Below are 21268 nucleotides of genomic sequence, written 5' to 3'. Positions count from 1 at the left end.
TGTGTGTATATATATATATATATATATATACACATACATACACAGCCGTCTGAATATATAGAACCCCTTGTAAAACAAATTTATATCAGTAAATGCATCTGCTTTGACTGAACGCACACAAAATAAATACATCTGTAAAATAAATACAGTATATATCCAATGTGCACACACCTATCTATGTATACATACCCCATATACATGCACACACATAAATCCCATTTAACATGTCTGAAAAGGGGTAGGAAAAAGTAAAACTTATTTAATCCTACCCTTTCTCCAATACTCCATAGTTACACTTTACATTCATCCGGTTTTCCGAGTCTTATGAGTTTATGAGGAAGAAAGAAAAAAAAACATATATACACATGTAAAATAATGCAGAAAGTAATCTAATATTATTCTAATGGTAAATTTTAGAGTTGTAAATTCACTTCCAGACATTCACCTCCAACTACATACTAATACTCATATACACATTTACACACACATACACAATGCAGTTTGAAAAAATACATTCATAAATGAAAGTGAACATTTATTTTCAAATTCATAATTTTATAAATGTATTCATGTGAACTGGATTTGCATAGGAAAATTCTTGTCTTCTATCTGTCTCTGCACATTTTTTTTTAATTCTTAAATGGTGCTATAAAATGAATTTACATTCAAGAGCCACATATTTAAATGTATTTAAATTTACATTTATGTTTTAATATATTCAAGTTACAGAGATATGACTATAAATAATTTACTAGAATTGTTGGCAACGGTGTTTGGTCAACAATGTGTAAAAAAAAGAAGCAAGTAGCATATAATAAAATGTTCTCACGGTTCTAAATGGTGTTCTTTCAAAGAATGAAGCTTCAGCTGATCTTTAGACATTGGAGAGTGAACGTACTGTAACAAGAGACAGCTTTATCTGTGACTCATGATGAACACCACCAGCCGATAATTCTACTAAGGTTTCTGCAAAGTCTTAAAAGTCCTAAATTTATTTGTCTCAAATTTAGGCCTTAAAAAGTCTTAAGTATGCCAAAAATTATATTTTAGATCTTAAAATGCATGTAGTTACATTTTAAATTGGAACATTTGCTCATTCATTGCTTCTTCCTTACACTTTTTAAATGCACTGTTGGAATTCATTTGTTCTGTGTTTTAGTTCTGTCTGATGTTTATTACACTATAATAAAACTAAAACTCCCATCATGCAGCAAACCAGTTGGAAGGAATTTGTTAAAGGACATTCAGCCTTCCTTGAAAAAAAAAATAAAAAAAAATCAGGTTTCTCTGCTCCGAAAACTTTTTTGTTGTAGTATTTTGACCTTGACTATAACACTTGTTACTTGGATTTATTTATTTTTTTTACTTTTTTTTTTTGGTCACTTATGCTGGTGTTAAATTTAAATCATAATGGTCTTTAAAAGGTCTACTCACTGAAACTTGCAGAAGCCCTGTGCAAATGTCAAATAAGAGATGTTAAAGCTTTGTAATGTACATATACAAGCACATGGTTTGTGAATGATGAATGTTTGGGTCTTATTACGAGAGTTGTAAGTATAAGAACACATCAACATGGGTTAATCTTCTGTAAGCTTTGTTTTTATTCGGGGATCTCCAGGATTCAACAGCAGCTTTAAACCTCACGTAATCTATGAATTAGCTGCTGCAAGTTTGGTGGAAAAATGTTTTATAAATTTCCACACGGGAGGAGTTATGACATTCAAGCAAAACTACACCATAAACCCTGTGCAACACAACAAGTTGGCAATTAAAAAACATTTGTAGTATTGATGCTACTTTCCAGTTTCTGGTGAAACCATGTTGTGTTTTCATTGATTTGTGGATTTGGTACAACAGATCCTCCCTTCATAACCGCTCTCCCCCAATCCTGGCTCTGGATAACAAGAGGTGCGTGAGGTTTGTTTGTTTGCACAGCGCAGAAAAATGATTGCTTAACTCCTATAAAGCCATTTCTAAACCCTTTTCTCTGCCCTGAGGGTAGATTAGCTGCAAACCATTTCAGAGACGCGACAAGCACATTGTTCTCAAGTAATTACTAGAAGTTTCCAACTAATATGCTTGATGCTCTGGTTCTTCAAACTGTAGGGACACGCAAAGGCGCAATCAGTAATACAACACCCAAATGTAATTATTTTTATAGTTATGATAGCTGGCAGTTACATTTTGTGGGAAGAACTGGCAAAGACTTCAAATCATTTCTGTCAACAGGAGATTCATAATGGCAACTGAACGTGAGACTCCAAACTCACTGACTGTTTAAAAACGTATGTCATTAAAACCATTGCTTAGATTTATCTTGATGCATGCTCAATAATCCAGGTAGAAAAATCCAAAAAAGTTCAATCTGGTCCTCTGGACATTCAAAAAAACAAAAGCAAAACAAAGCAAAAAAATTCTAGAAACGTTTCGTCTCTCATCCAAGAGACTTCCTCAGTCTGAGGTGCTGTTTTCAGCTCAGTCTCTTAAATAGCACCTTCTCAGAGTTGATCAACCAGTTTGCTGCTGACAACCAAAACCAACTGATCACATGCTCAAGAAGGACCATCAGCCTAACAATGGATCATTAGCACACTGATGGCTGTTTACTATTCACAGAGGGCTGAGTGATACTAGCAATCACAGCATTGTAAGAGGGGGACAGTTGAACCCGGAGGCCTCCACCCCTGTTTAATGATGGACGGTTTCTTTTCACAAAGATGGCCTCCTTTACTCCTCTCTCAAACCATCGTTCCTCTCTGTCCAGGATGTGAACATCTTCATCCTTGAAAGAGTGACCGCTGGCCTGGAGATGAGTGTAGACCGCAGAGTCCTGGCCTGATGATGTTGATCTTCTGTGCTGGGCCATCCTTTTGGCCAGTGGCTGTTTAGTTTCCCCGATGTAAGACTGATCACAGCCCTCCTGACACTGAACAGCATACACAACATTGCTCTGTTTGTGCCGGGGGACTGGATCTTTGGGATGAACCAGTCTTTGCCGTAATGTATTTTGGGGTTTAAAAGCCACTGGGACGTTATGTTTGGAAAATAAACGTCTCCGTTTCTCTGATACCCCCTCAACATACGGAATGACCACTGGTCTGGGTCTGGGTTCCTCCTTTTCACCTGATGGCTGACTGGAGTCCTGTTTGGGTTTCTTCTCTGCTTTCAGGAAGGCCCAGTTAGGATATCCACATAACGTCCCAGTGGCTTTTAAACCCCAAAATACATTACGGCAAAGACTGGTTCATCCCAAAGATCCAGTCCCCCGGCACAAACAGAGCAATGTTGTGTATGCTGTTCAGTGTCAGGAGGGCTGTGATCAGTCTTACATCGGGGAAACTAAACAGCCACTGGCCAAAAGGATGGCCCAGCACAGAAGATCAACATCATCAGGCCAGGACTCTGCGGTCTACACTCATCTCCAGGCCAGCGGTCACTCTTTCAGGGATGAAGATGTTCACATCCTGGACAGAGAGGAACGATGGTTTGAGAGAGGAGTAAAGGAGGCCATCTTTGTGAAAAGAAATCGTCCATCGTTAAACAGGGGTGGAGGCCTCCGGGTTCAACTGTCCCCCTCTTACAATGCTGTGATTGCTAGTATCACTCAGCCCTCTGTGAGTAGTAAACAGCCATCAGTGTGCTAATGACCCATTGTTAGGCTGATGGTCCTTCTTGAGCATGTGATCAGTTGGTTTTGGTTGTCAGCAGCAAACTGGTTGATCCACTCTAAGAAGGTGCTATTTAAGAGACTGAGCTGAAAACAGCACCTCAGACTGAGGAAGTCTCTTGGATGAGAGACGAAACGTTTCTAGAATTTTTTTGCTTTGTTTTGCTTTTGTTTTTTTGAATGTCCAGAGGACCAGATTGAACTTTTTTGGACATTGCTTAGATTGTTTTCTGACTAAGAGGTTAGTTTTTTTTTGTTTTTTTTTTGTCTTTTGACTGCTCCCTTCTTCAGGGGTCGCCACAGCGAACTAAGTCGCACAAAGACATGGCAATTATTTTTACACCGGATGTCCTTCCTGACGCAACCACAGATCACCGAGCTACCACAGCCCTCTGTGTGGAGCAGAGAGCTGATGTCTAGGGCGCCCAGGGGAGTAGATAGGGGGCTTAAGGGCCTTGCTCAAGGGCCCAGAGAAGGGAGAAATGAGGGTGGAGACAAATGTGGGTGCTTCACCAATCACACCCATATTTTGATGTTGTTGGTAGGAGATGAACCAGCGATCTTCTGATCACAGGCCCACCGGTACCACTTTACAATAAGGCTACCCAGGCTACCCTTATAGATGACTAATAAATAGTTTATAGATACATCATTACCAGGTAATTCATTTATAAACACTTTATAAAGCATTAAAATGTGTTTATTATGCATTAATTACAGGTGACAGAGAGACAAAATTGACCAGTTTGTTGCCAAATAGTGATCCAAATCTGTTCACCTATATATTTCATCTAGAGTTGTTGTATTAAACATTTCAGACTAAGTTACTACCTTGTAAGAACAACAAGCATTTGCAAACCTATTTAGCATATAATATTAGTTGTAGATACTTGTAATGCAGTGATAAAGTACAATATTACAAGGTTACTACAAGGTAGTAACTTAGTCTAAAATGTTTAATATAACAACTTGAAATGAAATACATAGGTGAACAGATTTGTCTCACTATTTGGCAAGAAATTATCAGTTTTATCTCTTTGTCACCCTTAATTAATGCATAATAAGCAGTTATTAATGATTTATAAATTGTTTATAGAGGAATTAATAATGTATCTATAATAGCCATCTATAAGTGGAGCCTTATGGTACATGGTACCGGCCCACCTTCTCTAACCTCTGCACCACCACTCCTGCCTGTTTTCTGACTAAGAGTGTTAATAAAAAATATTCCATTATGAGTTTCAATCATGCATGAGTGTGCAAGACTGAGCGCTGCGACAGAAAATGTGTTTTCTTTGCAGTTTCCACATCCCACACTGCAAACTAACCCCACCCCTAATTTAACAAACCCCACTGATGGACTGTTAAGTTGTAATGTTCACAGTGATTTCCTTTAGCCATCACTACGTCACAGCAGTCATAACAGCTCCAGGCTCCTGAGTATTGACTTAACGTGCACAAAGACGGTTAATTGCGCTGCAAAGATCAGTCAAACAAACACTTCACTGAGGTTGAGTGGGCGTTTTTAACCATCTTATCTTTGTGCTGGATGTTCTGCTTGACAAATATTATAGAGTTGTGTGATTTTTTTTTTCTTTGTGTGTGTGCACAAGAATAGGAGCGCACACCACAATCGTGCATGCCTGGACCACATTGGGGTGGAGTAACGTTGACGATGAAGATGTTCACACCTGGAACCGATCCTCACTGGTCAGGGTGTGTGCAGTGAGGTTATGTGACACATGAGGAAGCTATGAGACATTACCACAATACAAAAATATTTTGTTCCTCTCGGTACACACACCTGCTTCTTGATGATTTAATTGAGCGTACCCAACTGAATGTTAAGGCGCTTTGTGGGAAATCAAGCCAACGAGACAGTTTCAGAAAATAATTTGGATCATTTTGAAAGGACTGAACAGAACATTATGCTTCTTAACATGTAGGCAACTTTTTTGGCATTCTTACCACCAGCATTTGATGATGTTGAGGTCTCCAGAAGAGAAGAAAGTATTTTATACACTTTAAACAATCATCACAAATGAGCATGACATGAGCGAACATCACACTCGTTTCAGTCATAAAACATGCAGACATGTCAACAGATCTTATTTTTCAAGACAACAGCTCTTGTTTTAAATGCCATGTAAACTATTGTTGCTTATCCTTTTTCATATTTGTCATTCTAAACCTGAAATAGATGAAAATCTTGCTGATGGATAAAATAAATGTATTTGTTTTTGCAGGTCTTGTACTTCCTTGCTGACTAATAAAAACAAAACTTTTGAGTAAAGGCTCCTAATTTTTTACATCACTATATTATACCAAAAACAAAAACCCATATGTGGATATTAAATACAAAATATTAAGTAATCACGATAAGTTTTTATATGGTTCCAGCTCCTAATTCAAATAAACCTATAATAATAACAATGAAAAAAATAACAATAGTAACGTTTAAGCTTACAATTCCTAATTAACATTTAGCATACTTTCAATTGTTGTGAAATCTTTAATGAAACTGCTGTCACAGAAAGTTATTTATCTTTTGTTTCATTAAGATTAGCAAACACGTTGCTACAAGTCATGTCTGGTCGACTGTATTTTAGAGCCAAGCGTGTAAAGTATTGAGTCATATATAATAGTGCTATAAAGCCTTTCACACACATCTTCCTTTCCAGCGCATGTGCAACATTTTACACCCAAAAACATACATTTAACTGTGTTGGTTTTGTGAAGCAGCAGCCTAAATACCATTTCCTTTGGAAAAACAGAAATTATTAAGTCTGCGTGCTGCGTCTGCAGGCCTTTAGAAAAGGTGCAGGAGCTTTTAATAGTCAGCAGGTCTGAATGAGAAGGAAAGACATTTGTTCAGTTAATAGGTGAAGTAAATGTTTGGAAAGCTAAATATAGACTTAACTAATGACCACTAACAAATAAAATACCGTACTTTTCGCTGTATAAGTTGCACCTTTTTGCATAAATTAGCATGCCCTGCGACTTATACATCGAAGCGGCTTACTTATGTTTTGTTTTGCTTCTCCCATATTTATAACCCAATTTTTGGTGGAGATCTGACGATTTCATTCATTCTGACATGGAAAATATTGAACACTACCATTTTCAGCCACTAGAGGGCGCTTGAGTAATATGATAAACCAAGTGTTTCATTAATAGGTAAAAGTAGCTATTAATGAGACACTTGGCTTGCCATAGTGGACACATTCGTCTCGCGCTGGAACTCCTGGAGCAAACATCAAATCAGCTGCATTTCACCGCAATGCAGCTGATTCGACCATTAAAGTGCAATTATTAAGGAAAAGTTCAACTGAGACACACCTTTACTATAATTTAGAGCAGACAAATAATTGTTTTTAAGTGTTAATCTTGTTAAATTCTTGTTAAAGTCCTCTCGTGCATGCTCCCGCGGCTGCCATTTGACAGTCAATCGATTTTTGGCACATGTTTCCAGGTTGTTGGTGGTGATGCATAATAGATGTGACTAATATGGCGAAGCAACGTATTTATGTTTTTTTCCGCTTTAATAGACATATTTGGGCTGATGCGACTTATACGGTGGTGCGACGTGTACGGCGGAAAGTACGGTATTACTAGACCCCGACACCAACCAGTAAAAGCTCTTTCCTTTTTTAAAGGCAGGTGCATTCCTGTACGTTTAAATATGGTTGAGCTCCACCGCGCTCAGTTTTATCAATACCCATGAATAATCAATCGCAGGTGCACAGCAGCAGCTCCAGACACACAAACTCAATAAACTAAAGACACAAAAAACCTGAAAAGAAAACTGCTATAATCTGCATTTATCTTTCGTTTATTTTTCATCGCAGATGCAATAGTTGCAAGTCTCTGCACAACTGCCCTCCTTAAAGTAACTGAGATCAGAACCAATAGTGTTATGGTCAATCCATCAAAACGTTCTGTTTTTCTTACTGTACTCTATCAGAGGCTCCACAGCGGAGAAAAAAATCTCAAGAAATTAGCTCCTATGTTTTCATTCTTGTTCAACAGGATTAAGCGGATAATTTATTAAATGATAAGAATTCAGTTCTTTCGTGCAAAACCGTTCATTGATCTGAGCCAGTGATATCTTAAAAATATTCTTGCAGTCCATCATCTTCAGGTGTGCTAATGCAAATATCTGTCGAGGAGCCGGAAGCAATTGACTCAATGTTTCTGCATTTTTTTTTTAATCTGTTTAAGGTTTAAACGAGTTTATACATTGAAAAGAAAGGTATGTCTAATTCTCTTGGCAAATTTTGTGAATTACTGACAGATTTTTTCTGGATGTGAGATTCCCTCAGAATTGATTGGAAGTTCGTGCTTATGTTCGTGAGAGACGAGTGCATTGTTGTACCGGTGGAATCATAATGACAACAACAGTTTGACCGAATACACAAAACATCCTCTGAGCTACACAGCCCACAAACAAGAGCAGAAAAACAACCTCCAATGAATCTTGTCTCCGTGAACTGAGCTCTGTTTCTCTCTGCCGCTATAATTCAGCAGCTAGAAGACTTCCACTTCAAGAGGCCTTCGGTCAGAGCAGCGTCTGTGTGCCAGGAGGACGCGGTGCGGGCCTGGCTGGATATGGGAGCCTCGGTGCTAGGTGACGGCTTAGAGAAAACCTATAAACATAAGGATTGGCTTCCTGGATTATAAGAAATGCAGGCCAGCTCTAAAGACAAAGAGAGACAGAGAGGTTGAAGTGCAGTGTGTTTCTACTCATCAGGAAGCACATGATGTGGCTTTAAAGATCGTTTTTAATTAGCTGTAACTTTCTATTATGACAAGCTTACTTCCTGCTCTCCAAGCAGAGACTCTGTTTTAACCCCTATTAAAACACAGGAACCAAGATCACAGCCTCAAAAAAAAAACTGTCTTCACTAAAATCCCAATGCATTGATCTACACACTAAATTCAGCAGCATGTGAATTATTTATGCAGGAAGAACAGACCCGGGAGGCTCAGAGAGTGTGATGGTTCACTGTCTCTCCGGCAAACTCTGTGTTGAGCAGTCAACGAGGTCCTCCAGCTTCCAAACGCAGCTTCTCTTTGGTGTGTCACGGCATATAAAGCAACAAAACAGTAGTTCTAAAACTAACTGACTCTGCTCTGTGCCTGTTTCTGACCTTAACAGCTGACCCAGAGTCAGCTTAATTTCATGCAAACTAGAGCAAATTCAAACGAGTGCACATTTTGTATAAGCACAGTTATCTGTATTTACACATAATCATCACATGTATGTGTTTTAGGCACCATTTGACTGTCAGTGATGCTATCTACGTAAAGCTGTCTGCAAAAAGCATACCATGCAAATTCTAAACAAATATACGTCACATAAAGACAACTGTGACAGCCTGCAGGATGCGTTATCTGGTCTCAGCCTGCAGGGACTTATCAGCTGTCAGATATGTTTGGTCACATTCAAGACACTGTGGCAATAAGTGGACATGCAAATAGGCTCATTGTTAGATTTATGAAAATTCTGCTTGAATAGCTCTGTATTATAACTTTATGTTTATTTGATTAGCAAAATGATTTTAAAACGCTGACTAAGTGCCACAATCAAATAGTCATCCAGTGGAAAGCAGTGAGTATAACACTGTTCAGAAAGTGAAAACACAAATAGATTAGGTGTAAATATGTGAATAAAATTCTTAAAATCGAATTAAAGAATGTTTCAAAATCTATAAACACATACTGTAGCTGAACATACTGTTCTGTGTTCTGTTTTAGAAAATGCAACTTAGATGTTTTTTGGGAATTTATTTTAAAGGGTCTTAACACATTTAGGGATTCAAAATTAAACTACACAGAAAAGTGTATTTCTATTTTGTATGACTTGTGCCACATATCGGAACAACTCTTTAAGATGAAACTGTAAGTTATGAGCTCTGAGAAAGAAAATTATACAAAACAACAAGGGGAAAAGATAACAATTTAAATATATTTTAAATGCCAACTTCAAAAGATATGCAAACCAGGACTTGACAAAACCAAAAACATAATTTTTTTTTTTTTTTAAACTGCACTGATATTCTGAATTTGAAGATGTTTCACGTTCCATTTGAGGAGCTTTAGCAAAAACTTTCTGTCATTCGAACATCGTCTGTCCCAGAAGAAAAGGAAAAAGAATAAAAACATCAGAAAAACTCTCCAAACATGTGGATATACTAAATGAGCTTTTTGTCAAGTCAGCGAGAAAAGCTAAAATCACCAGAACCCAAACTGAGCGGAGTGGCGTCAACCTACTTCTCAAGGATAAGGAGCACTCTTCTGAGAACCTAAAGGTTCATATTTTGAACAAAGACAGAAGTTTAGAGACGGGGGGGTGAAGAACGTCATTTAAACCTAATGCGAAAAACAACAAGAAACAGAGGTTGTCTCAGGTTAAAAATTAGGGCCTGTTTGTAGGTGAAACAGGACAAATTTATGTTGTGTTTCTGCTGCTCGTACACGACAACAACAGTCATATTTTCTGACATAGAAACTTTTATTAATCCAGGTCTCTGGGACTGGAGTGAGTGGCAGGTGCATCCTAAGACGTTATATAAATTTTACTAATTCAAATAAGCCTTTTGTTTTTCAGACCATAAATGTTACCAAAATAAATGCTCAGCGCTGATGACATTGTGATGCAAATGAGCTTGAATATTCCGAACAACATAAATTTGGATAGTTTATCAGTGTTCACACTGGATCATGTCAGTTTGATGACAGGTACTGTATATTTTCATTTCAAGAAGTTATTGAACTTTTTTCAACTTGGATATCTGCAAATCTTGCACTTTTTTCTCTTATCTGTACTGTCCCCTGGCAGCTCTTTTTAATAACGCAGCCTCTCCGCTAACTTGAAAATTCAGCTTCCTAAGCATCTTTGTTGCAAATTACACTTCCCCTCTTCAGGTTTAGAAAGGCTGTGCTTTAATCAGACTGAGTAAAATGACAGAAAATAAATATGTGTGTATATGTCATACGTATACATCATACCCTGTGTGTGCGCGCACTCGTAGTACTTCAATAAATCAGCAGGACTGTGTGGAAGCGCTGAGGGGGGTGGACTGTTTGAGCAGCAAGGATGCCTTTCAAAGCTGCCTGCATGTGACATAGAAAGGTGGTGGTGTGTGTGTGTGTGGGGGGGGGGGGGGTGGCTGGAGACGGGTGGAGTGAAGGAATGGCTGAAAACAAAGAGCGAAGAAAAGAAACGGCACAACAGGACAAGGACTGAATGCTGAAACGTGACTGTAGTAAAGAGGATTTGAGCTGGACGAGAGAAAGGAAACCACCGTGCAGTGAACTCTGATGGAATTACTGAGCTTAGTGTGTGTGTGTGTGTGTGTGGGGGGGGGGGGGGGTTACCATGATTACTGACCAATGAGGAGAGGTGAGGGATGTGTCTTGTTCCTCACTTTTTCAGATAAACAAGCTATTTAAAAAAATAATTTATGGTATTTGTCACAATAATGAAAGAAATGTGAACAAAATGTTAACAGAAACCATTAGACAGCATCTATTAAGGTTGTTTGGAGGCAATATACCCTTTAGTTAAGTGAGGCATCTAAAAAAATATATATTTTAGCAAATGAGATCCAGATTTTGGATTTCATTCGGCTGCAGTCAGTCATCTTCTGTAAGAGAAATGCACAAAATAATGAAGTGTTGGGGTCACAAGAGGAGGACCGGACAGAAAATTCAGTTTCCCAGAACAGTGGGAAGGCACACACATGGTGACTGAGTCAGTGGTCGTCATCTCCGACCTAACCATGCAGACGGAGGCCTGACAAACATTCCTTTCTGCTAGAGTCATGACGGCGAACAGAAGCCGGCGTTTCTTGGAACGTCTCCCACTATGGTCAGACAAACCAGGCCAGAAGTGACGTAGATAAGCCTGGGATGCTGCAGTTCTCAAGGAAACACATCTCACATGATTCAGGAGGAAAGCAGTCTGTAGGAACTGACACATGCAAAGGAATTTCCTCAGAGGCGTGAGAGAAAACTTCTCACTTCGGTCCAATTAAACACCCTCACCCTTCAAGTATAACAGACTGAGATGTCCGTCACCTCTTCAGGGGATGAGCATTGAAAAAAAAAAGTCACAAAAAAATCTAGATAGAACTTCACCTAATGAACTGATGTGCATAAAATAAAGAGTATCAGATAAAGGCAGCACCAGAAAAAGGGGATTTAAAAATGTTTAAAACCATTAATTTAACAAACCTTCAGAGAAGTCAAACAAATCAACCTTCTGAATTTATGTTTCTAAATTTAATATGATTTTATATTAGGAGAGTCTTGCTTTACTGACAGATCACAACTAAATGAGTCAGTTAAGCGTCTGTTATAATGAGGAATAAAATCTAGGGGGTTGTTTTAAACTTGATTTCAGACAGCAGACACATTTGGATTTAATTTGAGCCCCTTTTATAATTTAATTGTCACACTATAGCAGATGTTGTGACGGCCACTGGATTAAGAGTCAACCCAGTCTAACTTAAAACAGACTTGGAGCCATGTGGGTGGCTGAATCATGGCTGAGTTTAGAAAGCCGGTCATTCAGAGCTAAATGCAAGGCTGTGGGAAATAGAGGCCCTGCAGCAATGATGGATGCCACAGGACATGCATGCCCAAATATATCCTTATGATAATAATAGAAAAATGAATCAAAACATTTGATTTGTGCTGCATATGTTTCAGTTCCAATAATACCCAGATATGATTTGGGTTTTGTAATTTGGCACAGTAAGTTACGTTAGGTGGGCAACATTTTACAGCTGCCTTAAAAATCAATAAGAAGTGGGCAGATTAAGTCTTGATTGCAAAATTATTTGTCCAAATATACCGCAACAGTACTTACAGGCTCAACAAATTCTTACATGCTTAGAGCCCAACACATTCTCATCGCTATGACGGAATTATGAGAAAAGCAGGTTGGTCCAAACATTCTGCACTTTTAGTCTGTGCAGCTGCAGGAAGAGATGATGGGTTTACAGCCCACAGATTAAAAGAAACAGGGCTCCTTCATTTATACTGTTTCCATAAACTGGTGTCAGGAGGCTGACTGGGAGAAACCAGCTCCAGTGACCAGTTTGTGATCTTTACTTACTTTCTCTTGTATTCGTCCCTCTCTCTCTTGACCTTAGCCAGCACGTTGTACAGAGCTCTCACTTCAGGGGTGATGGTGTCAATCTGGACCCCGACTCCATCAGGGTGCGTCCACGTCACCCCGGGCCCGTGCAGGGTCTCGAAGCGCTCCCCTTGCCTCCGGACGTGCGTGAAGCTCCAGATGGTGCCCGGCAGCCTGGACTCGGGTCCATCCGTCTGCACGGCCACCTCCCGGCCGAACGGGTGCCGGCACTGCGGCCGCTGCAGGGCTTGCTGCAGCTGGCTCTCCAGCAGCTTGTTCCTCCTCTCCAGCTCGTGGACTTTGGCGAGGAAGCAGCGGAAGCGCAGGTTGAGTGTTTTCAGCACATGGATGTTGGAGCCCAGGTCGTTACGCAGAGCGCTGGTCACCGCGCCCGACCCGGTGGGGACGCCGCTGCAGACCGGCCCCGCCAGGGAGTCGGAGAAAAACAGCGAGCTCATGTTTGTAAACAACAACAAAACAACAATCCAGCTATGGCTCTGACTGCTCCGAAGGCAACAACTTGACCTGTTGTTGTTTTATTTATTTATTTATTTTTATCTTCGCATATTCCTTCAAACCTCCTCCCACTGCACGTTTCTCATCACAATGCGGATGCTGAGAACCCCTGAGTGGCAGAGGATGGGGGGGCCATCACTGCTGCTAACATGGGCCCCTGCGGCGGAAAACAACCCCAAAAAGTCCCGTCAGAGGCACGGAGGGCTTCATCTCGAGCTTTGACGCAGAGCGCAATAAAAAGCAGAAGCTCCGGCTGCTGCGCTCCCCCGCACCCTCATGTCTCTGTTTGGGTCAGGAGCTGCTGAAGCTGCTGAAGGTTCAGAATGAGCAGGAAGTCCGTCCACCTTGTCTCTTTATCACCCACCTCTGATTAGTCAAGTCTTTATCCGATCTCCATGTGCGGAGAGGCAGGATGCAGCACCGCAGCCGGCCTCTCGGATCATGTTGCAAAGTGCTAAACTCGGCACTATTCCTTCCATCAACCCCTCCCACATCCTCCCCCACAGGCCTCTCCCCTCTCAGCTTATGCCATTCAATTTGGTTCTGTTAATGTTAAAAAGTAATTCATTCATCTTATTTTAGCATAAAGGCAGTTTAGATTTGGGTTATGCAAAACTTATTTAATTTGGTATAAATGGTCAAATGTGTTACAGATGTAAGAAAATGTCTGCTCAACAGCAAAATAATAACGACAATAAAAATACAGTTTATATCTGCGTTCTGCCTCGGAATTAGACCCAAAACAAAAGAAGAACAAAGAACGTCTGAAACAGCGGCAATATATTCAAAACATGTCAACTTGAACTGAATTACTTTATTAATATCGTCACAAGAACTGTGGGATGTTGTAAATTATCCAGTCTTGAGGTTTGTCATGCGTGCTGTCCTATCCTATAAAACAATAATCCCATTTGGGTGGATCAGAACCTTCACCACATGTAGGCCTATATGTGGGTCTCTCATACCATACCAGCTTTATTTATAGAGCACTTTAAACACCCATAGGATCAAAATGTTGTACCATCAACCCGTTTAAACAGTAAGCATGGTGACACCTGTACCTCTGCCACACAGCGCCACCCATATCACCTTGTCATGTACTGGTAATGATGTTTAGTGTCTGATGACCTTCTTGATTTGGTATTTTTTGTTGTGTTTTTATGTTTTTTATTTAATGTTTTTAATTATTTTTTCAGTATTAGCATTAGTGTGTGTTATTTTTTTTCCCATTTTACTCTCATTCGTGTTATTGTTGCACTTTGGTAGCAGCTGCTGTTTTAAATTTGACTTATAAATAAAGTTGACTTGACTACTGTTTTGACTGACTTTTGGGAGCTCACGCAACTGCCTGATAACACTAATAATGTTTGTTTTTGTTTTATCTTTATTTATACATGATAATCTCATTTAACCTCGAGGGCTCTATTACAAGGGACACCTGGATGTTGACACCATTTATATCCTTTGGTAGCCATTCTTTAAGTGGCAATGGCACATGTTGATGCTTCAGAGATGATAAAAACATCACACTCCTGCTTCCTGAACATTTGTATGCTCTCCTGTAGAAAACAATAAAAACAAAGTTGTTTTCTTTCCCGATCAGCGTTTAGCAGAAGCTGCTACGGAAGCTTACAAGGCACAGTAGGGTCGAAGTGTTTTATACTATCGCCTTAATAAAATAAATTGTAAAATTTAACAATTCGAAAAGAGAACGTACACATAAACAAATTCATTAATAAACACAGTGAAGTAAGCAAAGTGTTATTTATTGATGAGCAAGTCTGCAGGTGTACCGTTTTTTGTTTGTTTGTTTGTTTGTTTGTTTTTTTCTGGGTGCATAACTTTTGTGTCAGTGAATGTAAATTAATTAAAAAAATTAATAAAGAAATTTTAACTGTATTTTACAGTTAAACACTTAAGCAAAATAGTATAAGCACAGACGTATTTGTTAATATCAAGGCCACGGTTTTATTAATTTTATTCAGGCGCAAATGGGACAGCTATACCAAACAGAAACATTTAGGGTCCTATTTCCTTCACGTGTGCGCCTGCTGCTAGCAACCATGCCGAAGTCAAAGAGAGACAAGAAAAGTAAGAAAAACTAACGTTTCAAATTGAGTCATGTACAGCATAAAATATCGGTTTGTTTTTAAATGTCTCTTGTTTATATAATATTTTTGTTGAAGAAATACGACAAAAGATAAACGTAACAAGCTAACGTTAGATTAGCTTAAAACTGCCATCTGCTGTTTTACACCTGCTGAGGTGACAAATCTCCTGATTTTTCCTTCAGTTTCCTTAACTAAAACTGCCAAGAAAGGACTGGAATCAAAACAGAAGTTAATCGAAGAGGTAGGTGTTTTCTGGTGTGCTGCCTCAACACATTTCAGGTTCTTATTAATTTGTTGTGTTTAACTTCTTCTGTAGTTACGGAAATGTGTGGACACCTACAGAAACTTGTTTATATTTTCTGTGGAAAATATGAGGAATAACAAACTTAAGGACATTAGGACAGCATGGAAGCACAGCAGGTATTAACACTTTTGCAATTTGATTTTATGGAAATCTCATATTACACAACTGTTCTTATTTTTATTATAAATATGCATAAACTGAACATAGTTTTTAACAAAAAATATTTTTTAAGTCTGTGTTGGAAAAATTAACAAAAACTTGTGAATTTACAAATACTCGTGCACATTCAGAAATAATTTCAACATATATGCAAACATTTAAAAGTAAAAAAAGAGAGACACTAGGAGTTAATTGAAAATTTATTTTTAAAATATATTTTTCAGACTAGCCTATGTGTTATTTAGTTCCATGTTTTCAATCATGTACTCTTAATGCTCTGTCTTTATTCTGATTTTATTACAGTTTAGTTCATATTGTGTTAAGGTATTTTTATATTTTATTTCTATGAACAGGCCTAATTCTATCAGTGTGTTAAGCACTTTGAGTTATGCATGCAAATTGAAATGTGCTTTATAAATAAAGTTTTGAGTTAGTAGAAGAATAATGTGACACACCAGACCTCCATGAGCATTCCAGAGCGATGTTCACATTAAAACATCGTGGGCACCTTTAGTTTTAATACGACTTTTTGAGTTTATTGATGTATTCACAAGTTTACTTTTAAAGTAATCATTACAAACATTATTTCTAAAATGCTTGAGTAAAATGATTGCTGTAGGTGGAAAGGATTTGCTGTAATTGTCACAGTGCCATATGGCAGGTAACACCACAAGAGTATTTTAGATAACAGGTCACTGGGACAGACCGGGATTTACCTGGCACATACACAATCAGGTGCTTAATTAAAACCAATAAGATCCAGCCAACAGTGGCGACTTAAAAGGGTAATTTAGGACACATAAGGAATAGTCTGACAAGACATTTGTTTTGGTTAAGATCCATATAAAATGTAGGTTTCTACTCAGGAGACTTAATGCGTTTAGTATTTTTAAAGAATGCAGTCTTTGACTAAAAATGACTTATTATCCAACACTGTTTACAAACTTGCCTACTAAAATATTTGTGGTGTGAATATGTAAGTGCTGGTAATGTAACATTTTCATTTTACTACATCTAATGTGCTAAAACAGTGACTTAATTTTGTTTCTGTGCTTCAGGTTCTTCTTTGGCAAAAACAAAGTTATGATTCTTGCTTTGGGGAAAGGTCAAACAGATGAATACAAAGATAATTTGCACAAGGTAAGAAGAGACGTCAAACTTACAAGAACACCCCTCCTAATGTGCTGCAGAGATTTAAGATCTTCATGGTTCTGGTGATCAGGTCAGCAAGTATCTACATGGAGAAGTTGGAGTGCTTTTCACTAATAAAACAAAAGATGAAGTACAAGAGTAAGTAGGGTTATGCCGTTATTGTCATTCTCTAAATTTTGTTCGTCAGCTGATGAAGTGTTGTGCTTCTCCCACAGATTTTTCAACCATTTCAAAGAGATGGATTATGCTCGTGCAGGCAACAAGGCCCAGATGAACATAACGCTGGATGAGGGTCCTCTTGAACAGTTTCCTCACTCAATGGAACCTCAGTTGAGGCAGCTGGGACTTCCTACCGCTCTAAAGAAAGGTAGGAATAAAGCACAGGTCTGCTGATTTGATACAGTATTTAAAATATGCAAAAATCCCTTGGAAACATAAGTTATATTTTCTCACCTTGTCTTTGGTGCCTGGTTACAAGATTCACAGTTTTTATCTGTTAATGCAAATGACAAATGTTCAAGAAGCACAATGAAGGTATAATAATACTTTATTTATAAACCCTTTAAAGCAACCACAGCTGCAACAAAGTGCGGTACACATAAAATCAAGAAAGTTTAAACACATAAAAGAATAAAACAGTTGTTTAAAATATTAAGATCAGTAAAAACTGCAGAGCAAATTTCAGGCTGTGCCAAAAAGCCGGGGAGTAAAAATACATTTTTAAGAGTTTTAAAAATGGACAGTGAAGGGGCTCATCTGATGGGAAGAGGGAGATCGTTCCACAGTCTTGGAGCAGCTACAGAAAAATCTCTGTCCCCTCTGAGCCTCCGTTTGGGCCTCGGTACCTCCAGGAGCTCAGAGAGGTAGGATGGAGCAAGACTATCCATCCATTTTCTTTACCCGCTTATTCCATTTTTGGGTCACGGGGGTCGCTGGTGCCCATGTCCAGCAATCACTGTGCGAGGGGCGGGGTTGGAGCAAGACCATTTAAACTTAAAAAAAAAAAAAAAATCAGAGAGGAGCTTAGATAAGAACAGCCGTCCGGTAATCAATCAATCAATCAACTTTATTTATATAGCACATTTTAAAAACCACAAGGGTAGCCAAAGTGCTGCACAATAAAACAATAAAAACAAACAAGACAATAAAAACATACAAAGCACAAGACAAAGAAACATAAAAACCATTCACATACCAGTTTCACAGCAGGTGTATTAAAAAAGCCATAAAAGTTAAGATCACGTGTTAAAAGCCAAAGAATAAAAGTGTGTCTTTAAAAGAGATTTAAAAACAGGAAGAGAGGAGGCCTGTCTCACACTCAAGGGTAAAGTGTTCCACAACCTGGGAGCAACAACAGCAAACGCTGTCACCTCTGAGCTTCAGCCTAGTTTTAGGGACTGTCAGCAGCAGCTGATCAGCTGATCGTAGGGATCGGGGTGGACAGTAAGGCTGAAGCAGCTCAGACAGATATGGTGGGGCAAGGTTGTTCAGACATTTAAAAACAAACAGCAAAAGCTTAAAATTAATTCTGTAGTGCACAGGGAGCCAATGAAGGGACGCCAGGATGGGAGTAATATGCTCGCGCCTACGAGCCTGAGTTAACAGGCGAGCAGCAGAGTTCTGCACAAGCTGCAGACGAGCAAGAGACGTCTGGCTAATGCTTGCATACAGCGCATTACAGTAGTCAAGACGAGCTGTGATAAAAGCATGGATTAATTTCTCCAAGTCAGGTCTTGCTAGGATTGGTTTCACTTTTGCTATTTGGCGGAGCTGATAAAAACTTTTCTGAGTGGTAAAAGTTCCACAAAAACACTGGAGTCACCAGCTTCGATCTCTGTCACGCAGAGGAATTCCAAATGACGGGAACTAAAAAAGTTCCTCAGGATGAAAGTTTTGTTTGCCAGAGATATGGCATTCACCAGGTACTATTGGCAATGACGTATCGAAGATTCAGGAGAGACTGGCGATTTGTACACAAGCACAAAACAGGAAAAAACAAACCAAGAGCGACAGACGGCCAGTCACACACTGGCGCCATCTTGCCTTTAGCGGTTATGGTAAAGAGTGGGTCTAAAAATTGTTTGATTAAAAACAAAAAAAAAAGTACTTTGTTGCCATAAAACCTAAGACAAGAACAGAGCAACATTTTCCCCCAAATCACTAAATATTCATAAATTACAAGTGTTCTCTAAATGAGCTGTCCTGCAGGTTAGCTGGCTCTGAATAACATGAACTGTTGGTCATACATGCTAGCTGCTTCAAAACAAGGTTTAATAAATCCCTCTCTTCTATAAAGGAGTAACTTACTGGCATAAGTTTGTCTTGACAAGGCCTGTCGCAATAAACAATAAATTAATCGCATGATAAATAAAAATTCTCAACCTCATTTTCATTTATCGGCTTCATCGTTTCTTCATGTCTCTTTCTATGAAGACACTGGATGACAAAAGGCTCAAATCTGGTGCTCTTCACTGATCCCTCCCTTTCTCTTTAAAATCCATTTTAACTGTCCAAAATTGTGTTTTTGGATCGTTAAAAGCAGCTAAGCTATGAGCCAACAGGCTGACCTCGGGGAAAAAACCTCCGTCTTGTCGAAGCTCTAAAATTCCCAGTTGAAACTTGTGCCTTTGTGTAAAAAGTTGTTTTTCTCAGCAAAAAGAATGAGAACTTGTTTACTGATTTTTTTTATTAAAAGCTTTGTGTGACAAATGCTATGCTAAAGAGCTCAAATCACACAGAGTGTCCGCCATTTTGAGAACCAAAGAGAGACAGCCCATGTCAAGGGGCCTCTTTCCCATAGTGGCATGCTACTTGCTCCCTCACTATCCATCCTTCAGTTCAATCTTATACTGCCATCCAGTGGTCGATAAAAGGTACTACACTCCAAACTAAGACATTTCTTCTTAAATTTGACAATAATTACTAATTATTGTTAAATTTCAAACAATATTATTGTTTATCGCAATAATTTCTGAGACAATTAACCGCCCAGCAAAATTTGTTATCATTACAGGCCTAGTCTTGACTGAATCTCACTTTTCTAGATTTATATTCAGCCATAGCTGGTTTATCATTTGAATAATTTATGAGTTTTGACCCTTTTTCACAGGAGTGATAACGCTGCTGAAAGATTATGAAGTCTGCAAAGAAGGCGACGTTCTAACTCCTGAACAGGCTCGGATCCTGGTGAGTTCTTCCACTGAAAACCGGAAACGAGAAGTTTCCCTTTCTTAATGTAAATTATATCAGCTTTTATTTTTCTGGTTCACAGAAACTCTTTGCCATTGAGATGGCAGAATTCAAAGTGCTGATCAAATGTGTGTGGGACTCTGAAACGGGCCAGTTTGAGAACGTGACCGGTGAGGAAGAGCCTGCACCGGATAACGAAGATGACGAGGAAGATGTTGAATAAATCGTCAGCTTTTAACAGTTGGGACTTTTATTTTGAAACCTGCAACTTTTTATAATCTAATACAAACTTGTCCATTTAGAAATTTGTAGTCGGATTGGAGTTATTCAGAAACGCATCTTGTTCTGTGTCCTGCGTTTTGTCAGTTTAATGATACAAACTTCGTGTTCAACACCACCATTTACATCCAAACTACACTCTCAAATGTTATAAAAACATTATGATGAAACAGTTTTATTTGAAAATGCTTTATTTTTTTACATTTATACATGGATTAAAAAAAGATCTACTCAATTCAGTTTATTTATATAGTGCCAAGTCACAACAGAAGTCATCTCTGGGCACTGAACAAACATTTCCAGCTGATCTCACATTACCTGCAATTTCAAAACAGTTCAGACAGTTTAAGGAAACAAAACTTGAGTGTATCCGATGTCTGTAAAATATCTTTTGATTTCATCTGAAGTAGTTTGGACACTCTTGGACTACGAGATTCCAGGCCTCCTTGAAGGCATCGACCACCCTCTGATCCAGAGGGCCCTCATCGGCTGCAGCCAAGTTTTGCTGAAGTTGCTCCATGTTTGACATGCCAATGATGACTCCATCTCCAAGATCACCCTGGACACAGCGTGTCAGAGGATAAGCAGTCAACTCTTTAGATTTATAGTGAAAAAACAGCTGCGCACACGAGTTATGACATTTAACAGCACATTGAGATGTAGCGACATCTAGTGGTGAAATACAGATTACAACTAAATGGAACAGCCTCAAACCTTTGCAGCATATATGTATATATATATATATA

The 21268-nt window shown here is 38.8% G+C and overlaps 3 protein-coding genes across 3 annotated transcripts in view; 1 reads left to right on the top strand and 2 right to left on the bottom strand.

Moving 5' to 3' along the window:
• iffo2b (intermediate filament family orphan 2b) overlaps positions 1-13270 on the bottom strand; it is a 28358-nt gene extending 15088 nt beyond the window's left edge. The window contains exon 1 of the mRNA XM_037678767.1: positions 12792-13270. Within this exon, the coding sequence (XP_037534695.1) occupies positions 12792-13270 (479 nt within the window). The remainder of the gene's footprint in view (positions 1-12791) is intronic.
• A 2075-nt stretch (positions 13271-15345) lies between these two features.
• On the top strand, positions 15346-20694 carry mrto4 (MRT4 homolog, ribosome maturation factor). Its single transcript, XM_037678774.1, has 8 exons — positions 15346-15419; positions 15622-15680; positions 15756-15859; positions 16961-17042; positions 17125-17192; positions 17270-17421; positions 20164-20240; positions 20326-20694. Exons 1-8 carry the CDS (start codon positions 15392-15394, stop codon positions 20464-20466), a joined length of 711 nt encoding a protein of 236 aa, XP_037534702.1. The 5' UTR covers positions 15346-15391; the 3' UTR covers positions 20467-20694.
• A 44-nt stretch (positions 20695-20738) lies between these two features.
• akr7a3 (aldo-keto reductase family 7, member A3 (aflatoxin aldehyde reductase)) overlaps positions 20739-21268 on the bottom strand; it is a 13922-nt gene continuing 13392 nt past the window's right edge. The window contains exon 7 of the mRNA XM_037678771.1: positions 20739-21081. Coding sequence (XP_037534699.1) covers positions 20920-21081 — 162 coding nt within the window. The 3' untranslated portion in view covers positions 20739-20919. The remainder of the gene's footprint in view (positions 21082-21268) is intronic.

Source organism: Nematolebias whitei, chromosome 7 (genome assembly GCF_014905685.2).
Source record: "Nematolebias whitei isolate Nwh7 chromosome 7, NemWhi1, whole genome shotgun sequence".
Classification (NCBI taxonomy): domain Eukaryota; kingdom Metazoa; phylum Chordata; class Actinopteri; order Cyprinodontiformes; family Rivulidae; genus Nematolebias; species Nematolebias whitei.
This window is presented reverse-complemented; position numbering and strand designations above follow the sequence as displayed.

Coding starts and splice junctions, on each gene's coding strand:
- mrto4 (XM_037678774.1), top strand. CDS start 15,392: ATGCCGAAGTCAAAGAGAGACAAGAAAA. Junction 15,420..15,621: donor GTCAAAGAGAGACAAGAAAA/GTAAGAAAAACT, acceptor TTTTTCCTTCAG/TTTCCTTAACTAAAACTGCC. Junction 17,422..20,163: donor TCCTACCGCTCTAAAGAAAG/GTAGGAATAAAG, acceptor CCTTTTTCACAG/GAGTGATAACGCTGCTGAAA.